General features: G+C 45.7%; 1 protein-coding gene across 1 annotated transcript; it reads right to left on the reverse strand.

Annotated features, from left to right (window-relative positions):
• Nucleotides 1–3,711: 3,711 nt before the first annotated feature.
• Nucleotides 3,712–20,806, reverse strand: LOC139175153 (pecanex-like protein 3). Its single transcript, XM_070766052.1, has 4 exons — nt 20,612–20,806; nt 17,122–17,315; nt 13,750–14,162; nt 3,712–4,396 (listed from the first exon to the last, which is right to left on the reverse strand). The coding sequence occupies exons 1-4, from the start codon at nt 20,767–20,769 to the stop codon at nt 4,202–4,204; spliced, it is 960 nt and encodes a 319-aa protein (XP_070622153.1). The 5' UTR covers nt 20,770–20,806; the 3' UTR covers nt 3,712–4,201.
• Nucleotides 20,807–20,812: the final 6 nt, after the last annotated feature.

A 20,812-nucleotide genomic window follows, 5' to 3' on the forward strand; every position in this document is an offset into this window, starting at 1 on the left:
TGATGGCCCTGCGTGTAAAGTGTGTGTACCCATATGGCATATATACATAGAATTAAATAGTATATTTTGGATGTTCAGTAATAGTAAATAGATAGGGAAATTTGAGCAGTGATGGGCTCCTACAGGTACGGTCAGGTACGCAGAACCAGTAGGAAAATTTGGAATATTTTCTCTTTTTTTCCCCTTCTGGGCTCTGGGTATGTTTTTCCTATCGCAGTAAATGAATGCGTATAATTTTTAGAAGAGCTTTGTGTATGTGTGTACATACACATACAGTTTATATAGTAGATAATGTATATTTTTGTGTGCCTGTGTGTAATACGGTATGTATGTGTGCATAGGGCATATGTACATTTATTTTATTTATTTTATTTTATTAATTAGATTTGTATGCCGCCCCTCTCCGAGGACTCGGGGCGGCTCACAACAGCAATAAAAACAATATAGCAGTGGAACAAATCTAATACTGTATAAAAAAACATATAATTAAAGGGTATATTTTGGGTGTTCAGTAATAGTCAATAGAGAGGGAAATTGTACCTCTGAGGCGAGGAGAAGCCAGGCACCTGAACCCAAAGCCTTGGCCTGAGGTAAAGTGGGCCATCTTTAATCCAGTCACGTGACCTTTAAGGTCACATGGTCGTCAAGCCACTCCCACCTGGTGACATGGCTGGCAAGCCACACCCACAAAACAAGCCTTGCTCACAGTGTGGTAGTAAAAAAAAATGGCGGCCCTTCACTGGTACAAGTATTTGCTTTACAATGGATTCGTTGAGTTGCCAGGAAGGGCACTGTTAAAAAAAAAAAGCCGCTTGGGATGTTTGGCTGAGTCTCACCAGCATTGGGCGGCATAGAAGTCAAATTAATTAAATTAAATTCTTTTTTCCCCTCATACGTTATGACCAGTTTGGGGCAATTAGGTCTCAGCCCCCTGGCCAATAAAAACGAGATCTATGTTGCATGATTGTTTTTAAATATTGGATTTTTAGATTGTAATTTTAAATTTAATTAGATTGTTGTACTGTATTGTTATGCTATGTGCTGTGAGCCGCCCCGAGTCCTCGGAGAAGGGCGGCATACAAATCTAATAAATAATAAATAAATAGAAGTCAAATTAATTAAATTAAATTCTTTTTTTCCTCATACGTTATGACCTGCTTGGGGCAATTAGGTCTCAGCCCCCTGGCCAATAAAAACGAATGAGGTTTAGCGCAAAGAAGCACCTTTTAATGACCTCCTTTTCTCTTAGTAGTGAACCATGGGATGAAGTCTGGGTCTTAATTAATCAGAGCAATAATTTAAAATGCCCCCCCACCCCCTTTTCATATTGTGTAAGTGAAATCCTGGAAGGAAGAGAAGGGGGTGAAAATATTTGGGACCCCCGCATTTCAGAGCGCCCGAAGAGCATCTAATTTGAAGGTTGACTTCGCACATCATTCCTATCCCCCAACTCCTCCCACTTAGGACTGTATAACTTGTTGCTTGTATCCTTAACAATTTATATTGATTGTTTCACGGTAGTTTATTTGTATCTTATGACGATGGTTAAGTGTTTTTTAACCTCATGATTCTTGGCAAATGTATATTTTCTTTTATGTCCACTGAGAGCATATGCACTAAAGACAATTTCCTTTTGTGTCCAATCACACTTGGCCAAATAAAGAATTCTAATAGTAGATGCTTGGAACAAACTTCCAGCAGACGTCGTTGGTCAATCCACAGGAACTGAACTTAAACATGCCTGGGATAAACATAGATCCATCTTAAGATAAAATACAGGAAATAGTGTAAGGGCAGACTAGATGGACCATGAGGTCTTTTTCTGCCGTCAATCTTCTATGTTTCTGTTTCTATTCCATTCCATTCTCTGTTCTACATTCTATTCCATTCTATTCTATTTCATTCTATTTTCTATTTTATTTTATTCTATTCTATTCGGTAACCTAAATTAGGTTAGGTTAGGAGAATAGAATATGAGAATAGAATAGAATAAGGAATGGAATAGAATAACCGATTGAATAACAATGACCCTGACCGATGAATGCTTAGTTTGACTGCTGAATGAATGATATTGATAGTTTTTAATTAGAATTTTAAGATTGTTTTTTTAAGGTATAACTGGATTGTTATTATTGTTTCCTGTTTTTCTGTACATGCTGTGAGCTGACCCGAGTCCTCGGAGAAGGGCGGCATAATAAATCCAATTAAATGAATGAATGAATGACAGAATAAAATGTATAGAAAAAAGAATATAAAATATGGAGAACAGAATAAAGTATCAATCTAAAATGGGTGGAATGGAATGGAATAGAGTAACAGAATGAATAACAATGAATAAACAGAATAGAATGTACAGAAAGCAGAATATAAACTATGGAGAATAGAATAGAATATCAGTCTAAAATATAGAATGGAATGGAAGCTGGGAGGGACCTTGGACGTCTTCTAGTCCAGCCCCTTGCTCAAGCAGGAGAACCGATACCATTTCAGAGGAGTGATTGTCTAGTTTCTTCTTTAAAAAACCCTCCAGCGATGGAGCGCCCACGATTTCTGAAGGCAGAATTATGAATTGCATTTTTTTTTTTTTGCAATGTTATATTCACACAACCCCTTCTGTGGTTTCGTAATTAACACAGAAATTGACATCATCATCCCTGAAGGTGTGGGAATCTCCCACTTGCTGTGCCAAACCATGTCCTCCGTCCTCCCCCCCCCCCAAAAAAAAACCTTGTAGAAAGATGCTATCTGCGGGTGAAATTTAAATTTCTGATTTTCTGCCCTTTGTTTGACCTGCAAAGCTGGATGGAAAGAATCAAGGAAGGAAGCCAGGAAAGTATTAAGAGAGGATCTCAAAGATGGGGTTGTTTTGGGTTTTTTTTTCAAGAGACAACTTGACTTTCTGGGTTTTTTTCCTCCAAGGACATTTTGCTTGTCATCCTAGAAGCTTCTTCAGCTCTTGAAGAAGCTTCCTGGATGAGAAATAAAATGTCTGAAGAACTAAGGAAGCTTCTTGCATGAGAAGCGAAATGTCTTCGGAGAAAAAAACTCTCCCAAAAATCTAGTTGCCTCTTGAAAAAAGCACCTTTGGTGACCACCAAGACCTGGATCTCCATAGACCAGTAGTTTTCAACCTTTCTAATGCTACGACCCCTTAATACAGTCCCTTGTGTTGGGGTGGCCCTCAACCATAAGTCGAGCGCCAATTCTCCCAACAGAGCTCGAAGCCGATTGGCAGGAAGGTCAGAGGGACACCCCCACTGTAAACACCTGATTGGTCGGAGTGTAAAAATACATCCCAAGGGGCCAGAATAGAAGCTTTAGTTCCTAACACTGTGGGAAATTTGTATTTTCCGGTAGTTCTTAAGTGACTCCTTTAAAACGGTCCTTCGACCCCCAAAGGGGTCCCGACCCCCAGGTTGAGTACCTCTGCTATAGACAATAAGAGAGAAATGAGAAAAATAAACAACCCCAAATCTTTCCAAAACAACACTGACCCAATTCTAACAAAGATGCCCTAACACCCTACATCTTCCGGTCTTTTCCTGCCTCTTCCCAAATTCCAAACCTCGGAAGTTTGTCAGCTGCTGCGATTCACACACACACACACACACACTTCCTTAGGGGTTTTTTTATATAATTTTCCCACCCACCACAAATCCACCATTGTGGGAGGGAAAACGGGGTGGAAAAAACAGCAAAACGAAACAAAAAGAAATTATTATTGTTATTATTAACCCCAAGGAACGACAACAGCAGGGTGGAGGGGGGAAAAATTGTCTTTGTGTGTGTGTGTGTGTGTGTGTGTGTAGCCTTGAGCATCAGAGTACGCGAGCAAGGCAGGTCCTTGTGATTTGTGGGTTTGGGGGGGGGAGCCTGCCCCTGCGAGCGAGTGGAAGATATTTTCGGGGAGCGCGCAGCGGGGTGCAGAGACGGTGAAAGAAGAAGGGGGGCGCGGATGGGAAGAAACCTGCAGGCGAGGCTAAAACAGCCTCCGTCGCTCGTCCTCGGTCTCGCAGACGAATCCAAAAAAAATAAAGATGCTTTAGGTTGGTTTGTGTGAATGAAACAGAAGAACCAGGAGGGATCAGGTGACGACCGGGCGGTGGGGCGAGTGGCGGGAAGCCAAGAAGAGTCAAACGGGACCAGCCCGTAGTTCCTTTAGTAGGACGTCGAGAGTGTGTGTGTGCCCCAATTTTCGGGTTCAATATTGGTGATCCAGGAGGGGCTGGCCGGCCGCTGGACTGTCTTCGTCTTCTCGTTGCCGGCCCCATTCGGCCACCAGGGGGTCAGGCTCGGGGAGCACAGAGTCCTCTTGGGGGGCAGTGGAGGGGGGTTCCAGAGGCAGCGGGCTGGGGGTGCTGGTGGCAGCCTCGGGGACTGGTCCTGGGGTGGGAGCCTGCAGGAGAAAAGGCATAGTTATATCTACATTAATATCAATACAGGGGTACGTCTACCTAAGAAGGCCTCTACCTACGAACCTTTCTAGATAAGAACCGGGTGTTCAAGGTTTTTTTTTGCCTCTTCTCAAGAACCATTTTCTACTTAAGAACCCGAGCCTCCGAAACTGTAACTGGAAAAGGCAGGGAGAAGCCTCCATGGGGCCTCTCTAGGAATCTCTTCGGAGGAAACGGGGCCGGAAAAGGCAGGGAGAAGCCTCCGTGGGGCCTCTCTAGGAATCTCCTGGGAGGAAACAGAGCCAGAAAAGGCGGGGAAAAGCCTCTGTGGGGCCTCTCTAGGAATCTCTTCGGAGGAAACAGGGCCGGAAAAGGCAGGGAGAAGCCTCCGTGGGGCCTCTCTAGGAATCTCCTGGGAGGAAACAAGGCCGGAAAAGGCGGGGAGAAGCCTCCGTGGGGCCTCTCTAGGAATCTCCTGGGAGGAAACAGGGCCTCCACCCTCCCTGTGGTTTCCCCAATCGCACACATTATTTGCTTTTACATTGGGAAAAATTGCTTCTTCTTACAAACATTTCTACTTAAAAACCTGGTCACAGAACGAATTAAGTTCATAAGTAGAGGTACCACTGTACACAGATTGATATACACTGCTCAAAAAATAAAGGGGAACACTCAAATAACACATCCTAGATCTGAATGAATGAAATATTCCCATTGAATACTTTGTTCTGTACGAAGTTGAATTTGCACAACAGTGTGTGAAATTGATTGTCAATCAGTGTTGCTTCCTAAGTGGACAGTTTGATTTCACAGAAGTTTGGTTTACTTGGAGTTAGTTAGTTAGTTAGTTAGTTAGTTAGTTAGTTAGTTAGTTAGTTAGTTATTGGATTTGTATGCCGCCCCTCTCCGTAGACTCGGGGCGGCTAACAACAGTAATAAAAAACATTATATTGTGTTGTTTAAGCGTTCCCTTTATTTATTTGAGCCGTGTATTTTAGATTGGTTAGTTTTAAATTTAAATTGGATTTAAGATGCTTTCGTTGCCTTTTATATGTTGAAAGTCGCCCCGAGTCCTCGGAGAGGGGCGGCATATAAATCCAATAAATAAATAAATAATAATAAATATGTGGACCAGCGGCGGGTGGCTCTGGGTTCTGCAAACCGGTAGAGGCGGCGGTGGGAGGCTGTTCAAGAAAACCAGTGGCAATGGGATTCGCAACCCGCTACTGATGAGGACGGCAGCAAAATTTCACGCAAAAAACCCAAAAGGACACTTTGATTCCCAGAATGGATGAATGGCTGCAGACGTTTTAAGGCTAAACCGTTTGATTGAAGAAAACAAAAACAATAGAATAGAATAAGGATGAAATTAGAATGGAATAGAATAGAGAAGAATAAAAATTAGAATTAGAATGAAATTAGAATAGAATAGAATAAAATAGAGAATTAGAATTAGAATGAAATTAGAATAGAATAGAGAATAATAAAAATTAGAATTAGAATAAAATTAGAACAGAATAGCATAGAACAGAAAAACAAGAATAAGAATTAGAATGAAATTAGAATAGAAGAACCGTTGTACATACCTGAACGGTCTTCTCGATGCACTGGAAGGAGAGTCCAACATGGGTAATTACCAATCCTATTGGTAGAGACTGAGTTAATTTAAATATTTAAATGCGAGGTAGCCACCGCCCCTTAGCAGCCCCCAATACCTCAGTTTTAAAAACGAAGACAGTATAGAGGTAACACAATTTATTGAACTTTAACCATATAACAATTAACATATAAACCTCGCAACCCAAATACTCCGGCGACCTGGCCACTACGCCGGGTGGGTTTGGACTCTCCTTCCAGTGCATCGAGAAGACCGTTCAGGTATGTACAACGGTTCTTCTCCACTGCACTGGGAAGGAGAGTCCAACATGGGATATACCAAAGTTCACATCCCTTGGGAGGGAAAAGGCTGTGCCACGGTCGACGGAGAGGAACAAACCCTCTGCAACACACGTCTCCCAAAGGAAGCTTCAGCCGAAGCAACCGAGTCCAGTCTATAATGACGGATGAAGGTTGTAGGCGAAGCCCAAGTCGCTGCCTTGCAAATGTCCTCAATAGATGCTTGGGTATTCCATGCGGCAGACGCGGCCGCACTTCTGGTGGAATGCGCAGTTATGCCCGCCGGAGGCGATTGAGACCTGGCTTTGTACGCTTCTGCAATACAATCCTTAAGCCAGCGACTAATAGATTTAGATGAGACCCCTAGTCCCATAGATCCCTGAGCAAAAGATACAAACATCCTGTCAGTCTTCCTGAACTGATCAGTCCTCCTGATATAAATCTTTAAGGCCCTCCTGACATCTACCTTGTGCCACCTCAACTCCAACGGATGTTGACCATGAGTACAAAAATCAGGAAGGACCAACTCCTGCGATCTATGAAACCCAGAATTGACCTTGGGAATAAAGGCCGGATCTAGTCTAAGTACCACTCTGTCCGAGTGGAACACACACAAATCTGACCGAGTGGACAGAGCAGACAATTCTGATACTCGGCGCGCAGAAGTGATCGCCACAAGAAATGCGGTCTTTATTGTCAGCAGACGAAGTGAAATAGTCCTGAGCGGCTCAAAGGGAGGTGAAGTAAGAGCTTTCAGTACGAGAGCCAAATCCCAGGTCGGAAACCTATGTACCGGAGGAGAATGGGAGTTGACAGCTCCTTTAACAAATTCCCGTATCCAAGGGTGTTGTGCTAGTGAACGGGAAAACGGTACCTGTACAATGGTTGCCAGAGCCGCTATTTGTCTTTTCAATGTATTTGGCGCTAAACCTCTGTCAACACCTGCTTGCAGGAACTGTAACACCAAAATGACCGAAGCTTCTTGAGGGTTAGCACGTTGTTCTAAACAAAACCTACAAAAGGCTGCCCATGTAGCTTGGTAAATCCGGACCGTAGACGGTCGACGAGCAGCCTGCATGGTATCAACCACATTGTCCGGGATACACTGTTTCCTCAACCTGAGCCTCTCAAGTGCCAGGCGGTCAGCTGGAACCACTGCGGGTTCGGATGACACACTGACCCCTGGCATAACGATATTTCGCAATCCGGAATCCTCCACGGGGAGGACACCGAAAAGGCTGTCAGGTCGGCGAACCAAGGGCGTCTCGGCCAATGAGGAGCCAACAATATCAACTCCGCTCCTTCTTGCACCATCTTGTCCAACGTTCTTTGAATCAGGCATGTAGGCGGAAAAGCGTAAAGGAGACCCTTGGGCCAGGGAGACAACAGGGCATTGACCCCTTCCGCACCTGGCGTCCTGAACCGGGAATAAAACCTGGGCAATTGGGCGTTGTCCGGGGTTGCAAATAGATCCACTGATGGTACCCCGAAGCGGCGGACTACGCAGTTGAAAAGAGCCGGAGCGAGTCTCCATTCCGAAGGATCGATGGTCGCCCTGCTCAGCCAGTCCGCCTGCACGTTGCTGGTCCCCGCAATGTGCTCCGCTCTCAATGAAGACAGATGACGTTCGGCCCAATCGAAGAGAGCTGTGGTCTCGAGCATTAGACGCTGTGACTTCGTGCCCCCTTGATGATTGAGATGGGCCCTGGTCGCTACATTGTCTGTCAGAACCAGTATGTCTCTGCCCTGAACCCAGGAGGAAAAGGCCTGAAGTGCCAGGAACACTGCCCTGAGCTCCAGAAAGTTGATATTGATGGGAGCTAGGTCTTCCTGGGACCATAAACCCTGAGCCATATGGGGCCCCATGTGAGCCCCCCAACCCGACAGACTCGCATCTGTAGTCAGAACCAGATGGTCGTGACTGTGGAGGGGAGAGCCCCGAAACAAGGCTGGGGACAACCACCATCTGAGAGAGTGTTTCACGCCTACTGGAATCCTCACCTGCCGTTGAGAATGACTGACCTTGACCTTTTGGTACGGGAGCAGGAACCACTGGAGCTTCCTGATGTGATATCGAGCCCATGGCACGATTCCAATCGCTGAAACCAGAGTCCCGAGTACTTTGGACAACATGGCCAGCGAGACCTGATGATGTCGACACAGGTCGCTGACCAGTCGCCGAATGTTGAGAAGCCGTTCCTGTGTCAAAGAGACGGTGTCCTGGGTGGTATCTATAATCGACCCCAGATGTTGGATGCTGGTAGAAGGCACAAGATGACTCTTTTCCTCGTTGATGGTATAGCCGAGGCTCTCCAGGACCTCCCGTGTGAGCGTCAAGTCGTGCTGCGCTTGAGGCAGTGACTTGGACATCACGATGATGTCGTCCAAGTATGCCATCACCCGCACAGACCGTGCTCTGACATGCGCCGTCAATATGTCCATTAGTTTTGTAAATGTCCGAGGCGCAGACGACAGGCCGAACGGCATTGCCCGGTACTGGTAGTGAGTACCGTTGAGGCAGAACCTGAGAAAGCGACGATGAGGCGGCCAAACAGGTATATGCAGGTAAGCATCTTTCAGGTCTATTGACGAAAGAAAGTCGTGATGACGAATAGAGGCGAGAATCGACTGGAGAGAGTGCATACGAAATCTCCGATACCGGATGAAGACATTGAGAGATTTCAAATTGAGAATCATGCGGAACCCTCCTGACGCTTTTGGTACAAGGAAGACGATGGAATAAAAGCCTGTTCCTTTGGCATGCTCGGGCACTCTCTCTATCGCCTTGATGTGCAAAAGATGTTCTATTTCCCGCTGCAAATGAAGATTTTTCAACGGATCGCGGGTCGATGGACATTGGACAAAACGTTGAGGTGGGGGCTGAAGAAACTCCAGACGCAACCCCTGCGAAATTGTGGCTATCGCCCATTTGTCGGTGGAGATACTTCTCCAGGAGGCACTGAAAAGTTGTAGTTTGCCTCCTATGGGCACTAGCGAAGGAAAGTCACTTGGAGTTGCGCTTGAAGCCTCGTTGGTTTCCCCTGAAGGGTCGCCTAGCCTGCTGATACCCCCTTGGTCGGTCTTGAAAAGACGCCCGGTCACCCCGAAAGGTTGACTGACCATACTGGCCCTGCTGAAATGGCCTGGCATTCTGACCCACCGACGAGGAGGAGTCCCAGCGAAATGGCTGGCGACGATTATAAGGATTAGCCCGACGCTCCTGCCTTCTGTACGCCCTGGGAAGGGACTTCCGTTTGTCCTTATCCTCAATTAGGACCGGATCCAACGCCTCCCCAAACAATTTCTCTCCTTGGTAGGGAGAGGACGCCAGGTTCCACTTGGACTTGAGGTCCGCCGGCCAATTCCTCAGCCAAAGGAGTCGTCTGGAGGCCAAAGAGGTCGCCATCCCCCGAGCCGAAAACTTTGCTGCATGCAGGGTGGCATCGGCGGAAAATTCAGCTGCCGCTAACAGCTTACTGATGTCCTGTCTCAAACGGCCATCATCTGGGCCTAGACGGGCCTGCACCTCTTGCAACCATATTATAGAGGCCCGGTTGAAAAAAGAGGCCGCCGCAGCTGCCCGAAACCCCCAACTGGCCATTAAGTGAGACTTACGTAGTAAAATCTCCGCCTTTCTATCTTCTGGCTTAAGGCTATCGCCAGTCTCAGAAGGAACTAAAGCCTTTGAAATTAGAGTCATTACAGGCTGATCAATGGGCGGAAACTCCAATAATTTTTCCATATCCTCATCCAGCGTATAGAATTTACGCTCCATGACCGAAGGTCCCTGAGCAGCTGCTGGAGTGAGCCAGGGACGCTTAAGGCCTTGTCTGAAGATTTCTGAAGATGGCACATGGTCAGTCTCAGGCTGGGGTTCTTTAAAGAGGACTGTAGATGGTTTCGGGTCCTCAGTAGAATCTGTAGCTTTGGTAGGACCTGGCAGGTCCGCTGTTTGCTTAGCCTTATGAAGCAACACTTTAAAGAAGGATGCCTTGAAGAGACCTGCTACTACTGGTGCTTCAGGAGCGGTCTCGTCATCAGAGAAATCATACTCCTTCTCTGTGTCTTCTATCTGGGAAGGTTCTTCAACCCAGGACCCCATACCCGAGAGGGGCGGTACTGACCAAGGATTTCTGGTTGGGCCAGGTCGTGTTTCCTGCACTCTTGTTGCCATCCCTTGCGCATAAGCATCAGTAACAAGCTCCTGCAAGGCTGGAGACATCTGTTGCCAGGTATCAGGGTTTACTCTGAGTCCAGCTGCAGTGGGAGTAAAGGTTGCTGTAGGCCCACTCTTAAATGAATGTGCAGCAGAAGCAGAAGCAGGCCTAGGTTGACTAAGGCCTGAGGCAGCATAAACAGGTTGAGGCAGAAATGGGGCCTGCCTTTCTGGTGACCAATCCCTCTCTGACAAGGCCTCCACGGTACCCAACTGGGGAGCTTGCAAATCCCTGGCTTGGAACATCACTTGCGCAGGGAGAGGCGAGGCAATTCTAGGTGTCAGAATGGCTGCCTCCAGCCTCTGCTCCAAAGCCTTAATCCTTCTCTCTGCCTCTTTGAGGGATGTAGAGGAAGGCTTAGATTTTTCCTTTGGCTTTGGTTTGCCCTTATCCTTGGGCACGCTGGGGGAGGAGATTTTTTCAGGAATTTTATCCTCCATTACTTACTATTAACAGTTGTTAGAATCAACAAAGATCTGGAGAGTCAGAGAAATAACGGTCTTCACAATAACTCTCGCAAAATGGTGACTAATCACCTCAGCAATCCACGCATGCGCCCTGCAGCCTAAATCTGGCTTGCTGATTGGCCAGTAGCACCTCAACAATGGCGGGCGCGCGAAAAGACGCCGAAAATGGCGGATCGCCAAATCAAATCCAGCTTCCTTCGGGGCTTATCACTGGCCCCAATAGAGGAAGCAATGCCACCGTCCCTCGTTCTATTGCCTTCTTCGCCGATCAGAGCGGCTTTCAAGGCTCCCAGGAACGGCGAAAACAGCGGCGGCGGCGGCGGCGGCTTTTCCTGTCACCGCCGAACAGCTGAGAGGCGCTGGCACCGCGCCAGGATTTTTCGCGCTCTCCGAAGCCGCCCTCCGAAGCCGCTTCACAGACCTTCCAGTGAGGGGGCCGGACCCCCTCACCTTCGGCCGCCAGCCAGGTTTGGCCACTGAGGCCAGTGACCCCAGGCTGGGTCGCTCCCCGGTCAGAATTGTACCCACGGAGGGAAGGGAAACTCGGGGAGAAAAACGGTGGGGGTGGTGTCCACGGAGGACAGAGACCCCTTGAAGAAAAAACTCCTCTTCAATCTGTGCCTGGAGAAAGGAAGAGAAGAAAAACAACATTAAAAAGGTTATTTATTTATTTATACATATTCACTTATTTACATATCACTACTACTTATGTAGAGGAAGAAAACTCAAGTCTCTACTCTTAGACTGAGTTTTTAAAACTGAGGTATTGGGGGCTGCTAAGGGGCGGTGGCTACCTCGCATTTAAATATTTAAATTAACTCAGTCTCTACCAATAGGATTGGTAATTACCCATGTTGGACTCTCCTTCCCAGTGCAGTGGAGAATAGAATAATAGTAATATGGAATGGAATGGAAAATAGGAAATGGAATAGAATAGAGAAGAATAAGAATAAGAATGAAATTAGAATAGAATAGAATAGAACAGAGAAAAATAAGAATGACAATTAGAATTAATGAAATTAGAATAGAATAGAATAATAGTAATATGGAATGGAAAATAGGAAATGGAATAGAATAGAGAAGAATAAGAATAAGAATGAAATTAGAATAGAATAGAATAGAACAGAGAAAAATAAGAATGACAATTAGAATTAATGAAATTAGAAGAGAATAGAATAATAGTAATATGGAATGGAATGGAAAATAGGAAATGGAATAGAATAGAGAAGAATAAGATATTAGAATGAAATTAGACTAGAACAGAATAGAATAATAGGATTATGGAATGGAATGGAATAGAATAGAAAATATGGAATGGAATAGCATAGCATAGCATAGCATAGAATAGATAGAATAGAAAATAGGAATAGAATAGAGAAGAATCAAAATAAGAATTAGAATAAATATTCGAATGAAATTAGAATAGAATAGAAAATATGCAATGGAATGGAATAGAATGGAATAGGATTCTGCAGTATATAAGTCTGTATGGAATGGAATAGCAACGGCATTTAGACTTATACACCACTTTATAGCTTCCTCTAAGCAGTTTACAAAGTCAGCCTACTTGCCCTCAACAATCTGGGTCCGCATTTTACCAACCTCAGAAAGACGGGAGCCTGAGTCAACCTTGAGCCAGTCGAGATCGAACTCTTGGCAGCGGTCAGAATCAGCCTGCAATGCCGCCTTTGGACCACTGCACCAACCACGGGGCTTAGCAGATGATTAAATTATGGGGGACGAGCATCGTTCAACCATGCTTGGCTTTCTCAAGCATATATCAGGATGCCAGCAAGCACCGCCTTCGTGCCGGTTTATCTTTGTCACGCTGAATATTGACAGCCCCAGAGACATTTAGTAATTAAATAGTTAACTGTGTGTGCTTTATTAAGTTCCTCCTATTATGATGTAATATCCTGCCACATCTGACACTACTTCCTTCTTCTTCATCCTAAAGATCCCTTCTTCTTTCTATCCACCATCATGTAAGACGTATTTGTTGTTTTGTCCACCGGGACATGTTTTTTTTCCTACTTTTATAATAAAAGAAATCTTGTTTTGAACAAATCTTGGTTATGACCTATAAAGCCCTTCATGGCATCGGACCAGAATATCTCCGAGACCGCCTGCTGCTGCACGAATCCCAGCGACCGATTAGGTCCCACAGAGTGGGCCTTCTCCAGGACCCGTCAACTAAACAATGTCGGTTGGCGGGGCCCAGGGGAAGAGCCTTCTCTGTGGCGGCCCCGACTCTCTGGAACCAGCTCCCCCCAGAGATTAAAACTGCCCCTACCCTCCTTGCCTTTCGTAAACTCCTCAAAACCCACCTTTGTTGTCAGGCATGGGGGAATTGAGATATCTCCCCCAGGCCTATATAATTTATGTATGGTACGTTTGTAGATATCTCTGCTTAAAAATGGGGTTTTCTTAACTACTTTAAATTTTAAATTGTAAATTATTAGATTTGTTATGAATTGTTTTATTATGTTTTGAGCCGCCCCGAGTCTACGGAAAGGGGCGGCATACAAATCTAATGAATGAATGAATGAATGAATGAATGAATGAATGAATGAATGAATGAATGAATGAAAAGCTTCCATTCCATCGCCTCCGCGATAATTAAGGTTCAAACGGACTTTAATCATTTTTACTATCGCGACAATCTTGGTGTCACAAACATGTGATTGGCAAAGTGTCAAGCCGCCTTTTGTATGTGGGAGTCCATGTGTAAAAAAATAAAGGAGGAATTGTGTAAAAATCGGCAGGATGGCCTACCTGAGGTTTAGGGCTCCCTCCAATGCTGAGCGTCCCCAAGGCGGCAACGGCGTTCGATGCTATACAAGAGCTGTCCTTCGTGTGGGGTGGCGGCGTCCCGGGCGGGAATTCGCTCTCGCTGCCCCCTAACCCGTTCAGTCCTTTGCGGGTCGGCAGGCTCCACTTGCTGCAGAGACCCTCATAGACGAAAGGGGAGAGTGTCCCAAGGCTGGGGTGGAGGGGCAGCGGGGTGCGTCCCGGGCCCTCGGCCACCGAAGCCAAGGAGCTGGCGCACGAAAGCTGGCTTCCCAGGAAATGGGGGCCCGGAGGCCACGAGGCGGCGGGGGTCGGTGGGGGACGTCCGTCGGTCTGGCTTAGCTGGGGCTGGACCAGCCAGCTCTGGCTCGGAGGAGGAAGGCTGGGATCGGATTCTGCTGCGGAGAGAACAAAAGGCAGGGCTGTCGTGGCGGTCCGGGGATGGGAACGCGGCTGTCCGACAATTGTCCGACTCGCGTTCAAGAACCAGTTGCTGCTGCGGGATGGAGCGAGCTCCCAGCCAAGTCAGCAGCTCCAAAGCAGGCCATTTGTGAGGAGATAGATGGGTACCACTTCGGTGGACAGCATGACTGACACATGAAAGATGTGAGTGGTCCACATCCAGCTCAGCCGGTCACGGATTTCGAGGACCAGGAGACGGATGAGTACTGGCATCACAGGCCAATGTTCTAGAGCGTGGAAAATATTTACTGACCCCTCACATCCTGGACACAAATTGTTTCAACTCCTACCCTCAAAACGTCGCTGCAGAGCACTGCACACCAAGACAACTAGACACAAGAACAGTTTTTTCCCGAACGCCATCACTCTGCTAAACAAATCATTCCCTCAACACTGTCAGACTTTCTACTAAATCTGCACTTTTATTCTACTACTTTTTCTCATCATTCCTATCACCCATTTCCTCCCATGTTGACTGTATGACTGTAACTTGTTGCGTATATCCTAAGATTTTTATTAATATTGCTTCTTCATTGCTTATTTGACCCCTATGACAATCATTAAGTGTTGTACCACATGATTCTTGACAAATGTATATTTTATTTTATGTACGCTGAGAGCATATGCACCAAGACAAATTCCTTGTGTGTCCAATCACACTTGGCCAATAAAAATTCTATTCTATTCTATTCTAGAGAATGAAGGGGAATTAGAGACTGGGGAACCATCAGAGACTGTAGAACATCCAGTTTAAAATATTGTCTGAATCAGAGGACGATGGGGACTTTGAGGGCCCTCTCTTAGATGTGAGAGTCAGAAGATGAAAAACCAGGCATGAATATCTATCTAGAAGAGGGTCTAGACATTGACTAGATCTATGCAGTGAAGGGCTGCAAAAAAAATTTGCTATCAAACTGTGGGTGTGGCTTAAAGGTCATGTGACTGGCTTAAAGGTGACCAACTTGACATCACTCACTTCCAAGTTTGGGTTAGGGTGCCTGGCCTATTCTCGCCTCAAAGACAGACAATTTCCCTATCTGTTTACTATTATTGAACATCCAAAATATACCCTTTAATTCTATGTACATATGCCACAGGTATACATACATATTACGCACAGACACACAAAAATACACATTATCTACTATATAAAGTGTATGTGTAAGTACACACACGCACAGCTCTTCTAAAATTATACACATTCAACCTCATTTACTGCGATAGGAAAAACATACCCAGAGCCCAGAAGGGGGGGAAAAAGAGCCACACCCACAAAATAAGCCACGCCCACAGCGTGATAGCTGTTGAAATAAAAAAGAGGGGTTTTGGGGGAACTACGTTTTGTGTTTTATTATAATTATAATTATAATTAAAAACATAATTATAATTATATTATATATAATTATATTATATTATATAATTATATTATAACAACAACAACAACAACAACAGAGTTCGAAGGGACCTTGAAGGTCCTCTAGTCCAACCCCCTGCTTAGGCAGGAAACTCTACACTAGTTCAGACAGATGGTTATCCAACATCTGCTTTAAAACTTCCAGTGCTGGAGCATTCACAACTTCTGGAGGCAAGCTGTTCCACTGACTAATTGTTCTGACTGTCAGGAAATTTCTCCTTAGTTCTAAGTTGCTTCTCTCCTTGTTTAGTTTCCACCCATTGCTTCTTGTTCTACCCTCAGGTGCTTTGAAGAATAGGTTGACTCCCTCTTCTTTGGGGCAACCCCTGAGATGTTGGAAGGCTGCTATCCTGTCCCCCCTGGTCATTCTTTTCATTAAACTAACTAACTAGTAAATGTCATTAAATTTTATGATTTATCAGGAAGCTTAGCTCAGAACACTGACTTTAAAACAGGTGGGATATCAACTCCCCGAATTTCCCCAGACGGCACATGCTGGCTGGGTGGGGGGGGGGGAATTCTTGGAGTTGAAGTCCACCGGTTTTAAAGTCCCCAGGGTTGAACACCCCTACTTGAAACCAAGCGATTGTGATCTCGCTGGTGAGACCACATTGGGAATACTGTGTCCAGTTCTGGAGACCTCACCTACAAAAAGATATTGATACAATTGAACGGGTCCAAAGACGGGCTACAAAAATGGTGGCAGGTCTTAAGCATAAAACCTCTCAGGAAAGACTTCATGGACTCAATCTGTATAGTCTGGAGGACAGAAGGAAAAGCAGGGACATGATCGAAACATTTAAATATATTAAAGGGTTAAATAAGGTTCAGGAGGGAAGTGTTTTTAATAGGACAGTGAACCCAAGAACAAGGGGGCACAATTGGAGGTTAGTTGGGGGAAAGATCAGAAATTACGCGAGAAAATATTATTTGACCGAAAGAGTCGTAGAAGCTTGGAACAAACTTCCAGCAGATGTGGTTGGTAAATCCACAGGAACTGTATTGAAACATGCCTGGGATAAACATAGATCCATCCTAAGACAAAATACAAAAAATAGTATAAGGGCAGACTAGATGGATCATGAGGTCCTTTTCTGCCGTCAGTCTTCTGTGTTTCTATGTATCTAAATATGTTTAAAGGGTTAAAGAAGTTTCAGGAGGGAAGTGTTTTCAATAGGAAAGTGAACCCAAGAACAAGGGGGCACCATCTGAGCTTAGTTGGGGGAAAGATCAGAAATTAAGCAAGAAAATATTATTTCACTGAAAGAGTAGTAGATGCTTGGAACAAACTTCCAGCAGACGTGGCTGGTAAATCCACAGGAACTGAATTGAAACATGCCTGGGATAAACATATATCCATCCTAATACAGGAAATAGTATAAGGGCAGACTAGATGGACCATGAGGTCTTTTTTTGCCGTCAATCATCCATGTTTCTATGTTCACCCCCAAACCTGGTGACTTTCCGGAAAGTTTTCTTACCTGCCTGAGATTGGGCCCCCGTAGCCCCCGGCTCGGTGGGGTTCACAGCCGCCGGCCCAGCATTATGAGCTGTGCTCCCGGGGACCTGTGTGCTATGCCCGGGGGGGTTATTGCTGAGTGAGGAGCCCCCGCCACAGTCTGAATCTTCGATGTTGCCTCCACTGTTGCAGCCGGCTCCGCAGCCCTTTTGCAACCTGGAGGGCAGGGGGAGAACAAACAGAGGGTAGAACAGAGTTGGGAGGGACCTTGGTGGTCATCTAGTCCAACCCACTGGCTCAGGCAGGAAAACCCTAGACCGCTTCGGGCAAAATGTCTCTCCAGCCTCTTCTTAAAAAGCCTCCTATGTGGAAAGCCCCCATAACTTAACACCTGCCTTCCAGAAACCAATGAGAGCTCACAAGAGTTTATTTATTTCTTATATTTATTAAATTTATATGCTGCCTCTCTCTGAAGATTCGGGGTGGCTCACAGCAGGGAGGTCCTCCTCCAGGTCCCGTGAGCTAAACAATGCAGGTTGGCAGGACCACAGGGTAGGGCCTTCTCTGTTGCTGCCCCGGCTTTATGGAATCAATTCGCCCCTCCCAAGGTCTGGATGGCTTTTTGTAAGGCCACAAAGACCTGGCTATGCCGGCAGGTCTAGGGGTCCTAAATCAATCCACTAGCTTGTCCATATGCACCAAGACAAATTCCTTGTGTGTCCAATCACACTTGGCCAATAAAAATTCTATTCTATTCTATTCTATTCTATATGTATGAATCAGTATGAAGGACTAGTATGTGTGTTGTTGAACTGTTTCTAAGTTTTAATTAGGGTTTTAAATAATTAGTTTGGGAGGTTTTTTCCCCCCTTGACTTCTTTTATTGTTATTGTGACTTGTAATTTACACTGTTGTAAGCTGCCCTGAGTCCTTCGGGATTGGGCAGCATAGAAGTCAAATTAGATAAATAAATAAACCTCCGGTGGCAGGCTGTTCCACTGCTTAAATTGTTCTCAGTGTCAGGAAATTCTCCTTACTTCTAGACTGCTTCTCTCCTTCATTAATTTCCATCCATTTCTTCTTGTTGCTTTGGAGAATAGGTTGACCCCCTCTTCTCTGTAACAGACCCTCAAATATTGGAAGGCATGCTATCATGTCACCCCCCACCCCCACCCCCACCCCCCTGGTCCTTCTTTTCACGAGACATACCCAGTTCTTGCAACTTTCCTTCTTATGTTTTATCCTTCTCAGTCCCTTAATCATCTTTGTTGCTTTTCTCTTCCCTCTTTTTAGACTTTCCTCCATGTTGTTTTTTTTAATAACGTGGTGACCAAACGGGATGCAATATTCCAACTGTGGGCGTATTCGGGCTTTGTAAAATGGCAGGAAAGGGGTGTCATGCCCTTAGGGGCCTCCTAGTTACAGGCAGGCACCCCGAAACTATTGCAAAAGACCCACAAAGTGAGGGTGGGAAGGAGGAGGAGGAGGAGAAGAAAGAAGAAAGAAGGAGGAGGAGGAGGAGGAGGGAGGAAAGAAAGAAAGAAAGAAGAAAAAGGAGGATGAAAAAGAAAGAGAAGGAAGAAGGTGCAGAAGGAAGAAAATGAAAAAGGAAGAAGGAAGGAGAAGGAAAAAAGAAGAAGAAGGTGGAGAAGGAAGGAGAAGAAGGAAGAAGGTGAAGAAGGAAGAAAATGAAAAAGGAAGGAAGGGAGAAGGAAAAAAGAAGAAGAAGGTGGAGAAGGAAGGAGAAGAAGGAAGAAGAAGGAGGAGGAGGAGAAGGAGAAGAAGAAGGAAAAAAGAAGAAAAAGGAGGTGGAGGAAGAAGAAAGAGAAGGAAGAAGGTGAAGAAGAAGGAAGAAAATGAAAAAGGAAGAAGGAAGGAGAAGGAAAAAAGAAGGTGGAGAAGGAAGGAGAAGGAGGAGAAGAAGGAAGGGTGAAAAAGGAAGGAGAAGAAGGTGAAGAAGAAGGAAGAAAGCAGAAGAAGAAGAAGGAAGAAGGTGAAAAGGAAGGAGAAGAAGAAGGTGAAGAAGAAGGAAGAAAACAAAAAAGGAAGAAGGGAGAAGGAAAAAAGAAGAAGGCGGAGAAGGAAGAAGAAGAAGATGAAGAAGGAAGAAGAAGGAGGGAAAAAATGAAGAAGAAAAGGCAAAGAAGAAGAAGGAAGGAGGAGAAGGGGACCTTGGAGGTCATCTAATCCAACCCCTAGCTCAGGCACAAACTCTAGATCATTTCAAGCAAAGGGCTATCCAGTCTCTCCATTGAAAGCCTCCAGTGATGAATCACCCACCGCTTCTGGTGGCAGGCTGTTCCGCTGGTTCAACGTTCTCACTTCAAGAATCTCTCCTTTGCAACCCCTTTCCCCCTCTGTGGCCAAAAGCCAAAGACAAGAGGCGTCCCCAGCTCTTCCAGAGAAGGAAATGGAGAGAACCGTCAATCGAACAGAAGCAAAAGAGCTTGGAGGGACCTTGGAGGTCTTCTAGTCCAACCCCTGCTCAAGCTGGAGACGTCAAGAAGTCTGGTGGGGCCCCAAGATTTCGCAAAGCTGCCACGCCCCAAACTTTGCCCAGGGAGAGAAAGCATTTTGAAATTCCCTGATATTTCCCTGACATTTCCCTGTCACTTGCAATCTAGTTAAGGCGTGGTCTTAGAGGACGTCATACCAAACGGCTAAGCCATGGAGAAATGTTGGTAGTTGAGGAAGCAAGTTCTTGCCACAGTTATGCTCATTTTTGCTTGACTCTGCCAGGCAGCGCGATTTGTGGTTTTTTACATTATTTTCCCCTGACTTTTAAACATTTTAATACAGTTTGGTTTTTTTACATGATTTATTCCGGGTTTTTTTTTCGTGAATTCCCTGATAATTCCCTGGTATTTCCCAAACCGCCGATTTCTCTGATAATTCCCTGATTTCCCTATTTTCCAGTTTTATTTATTTATCTATCTATCTATCTATCTATCTATCTATCTATCTATCTATCTATCTATTTATTTAATCAGATTTGTATGCCGCCCCTCTCCGCAGACTCGGGGCGGCTCACAGCAATAACAATACAATGTAAACAAATCTAATATTTAAGTTAATTTAAAACCCCAATTTAGAAAGCAATCATACATACTAGCATACCATGCATAAATTTTATAAGCCTAGGGGATAGGGAATATCTCAATTCCCCCATGCCTGACAACAGAGGTGGGTTTTAAGGAGCTTACGAAAGGCAAGGAGGGTGGGGGCAACTATGATATCTGGGGGGAGTTGGTTCCAAAGGGTCGGGGTCGCCACAGAGAAGGCTCTTCCCCTGGGTCCCGCCAAACGACATTGTTTAGTTGACAGGACCCGGAGAAGGCCAACTCTGTGGGACCTAACCGGTCGCTGGGACACCCTGCCTGCCCTACCAGTTTTGGCTGGCAAACGTCGACCAGACCTGTTGCCGGATAAATGTTTTTCCTTCCTGCAAGGGGTAAAACAGGCAATCCCCACCCGCAAAATGAGCCCAAGGCTTTTGCGGGATTTTCCCTCACCTCTCCCAGCTCCGGATGAACCAGGCGGAGATGTTGTGCAGGCTGATGGGGCCGCCCCAGAGCGAGCGCAGCTGCGGGTGGCTGCCTGCGTAAGACGTGGTCAGCGGAGAAACGTAGATGGGGTAACCGATGGGCTGGTCGCAGGAGGAGTTGATCATGTTGCGCAGCGCCTGCTTGGCGTTCTGGATGCTGCCCCGTTCC

Source organism: Erythrolamprus reginae, chromosome 13, assembly GCF_031021105.1.
Source record: "Erythrolamprus reginae isolate rEryReg1 chromosome 13, rEryReg1.hap1, whole genome shotgun sequence".
Lineage (NCBI taxonomy): Eukaryota > Metazoa > Chordata > Lepidosauria > Squamata > Dipsadidae > Erythrolamprus > Erythrolamprus reginae.

Coding starts and splice junctions, on each gene's coding strand:
- LOC139175153 (XM_070766052.1), bottom strand. CDS start 20,769: ATGATCAACTCCTCCTGCGACCAGCCCATCGGTTACCCCATCTACGTT. Junction 17,316..20,611: donor TTCATCCGGAGCTGGGAGAG/GTGAGGGAAAAT, acceptor CCTGCCCTCCAG/GTTGCAAAAGGGCTGCGGAG. Junction 14,163..17,121: donor GGGGGCCCAATCTCAGGCAG/GTAAGAAAACTT, acceptor TTCTCTCCGCAG/CAGAATCCGATCCCAGCCTT.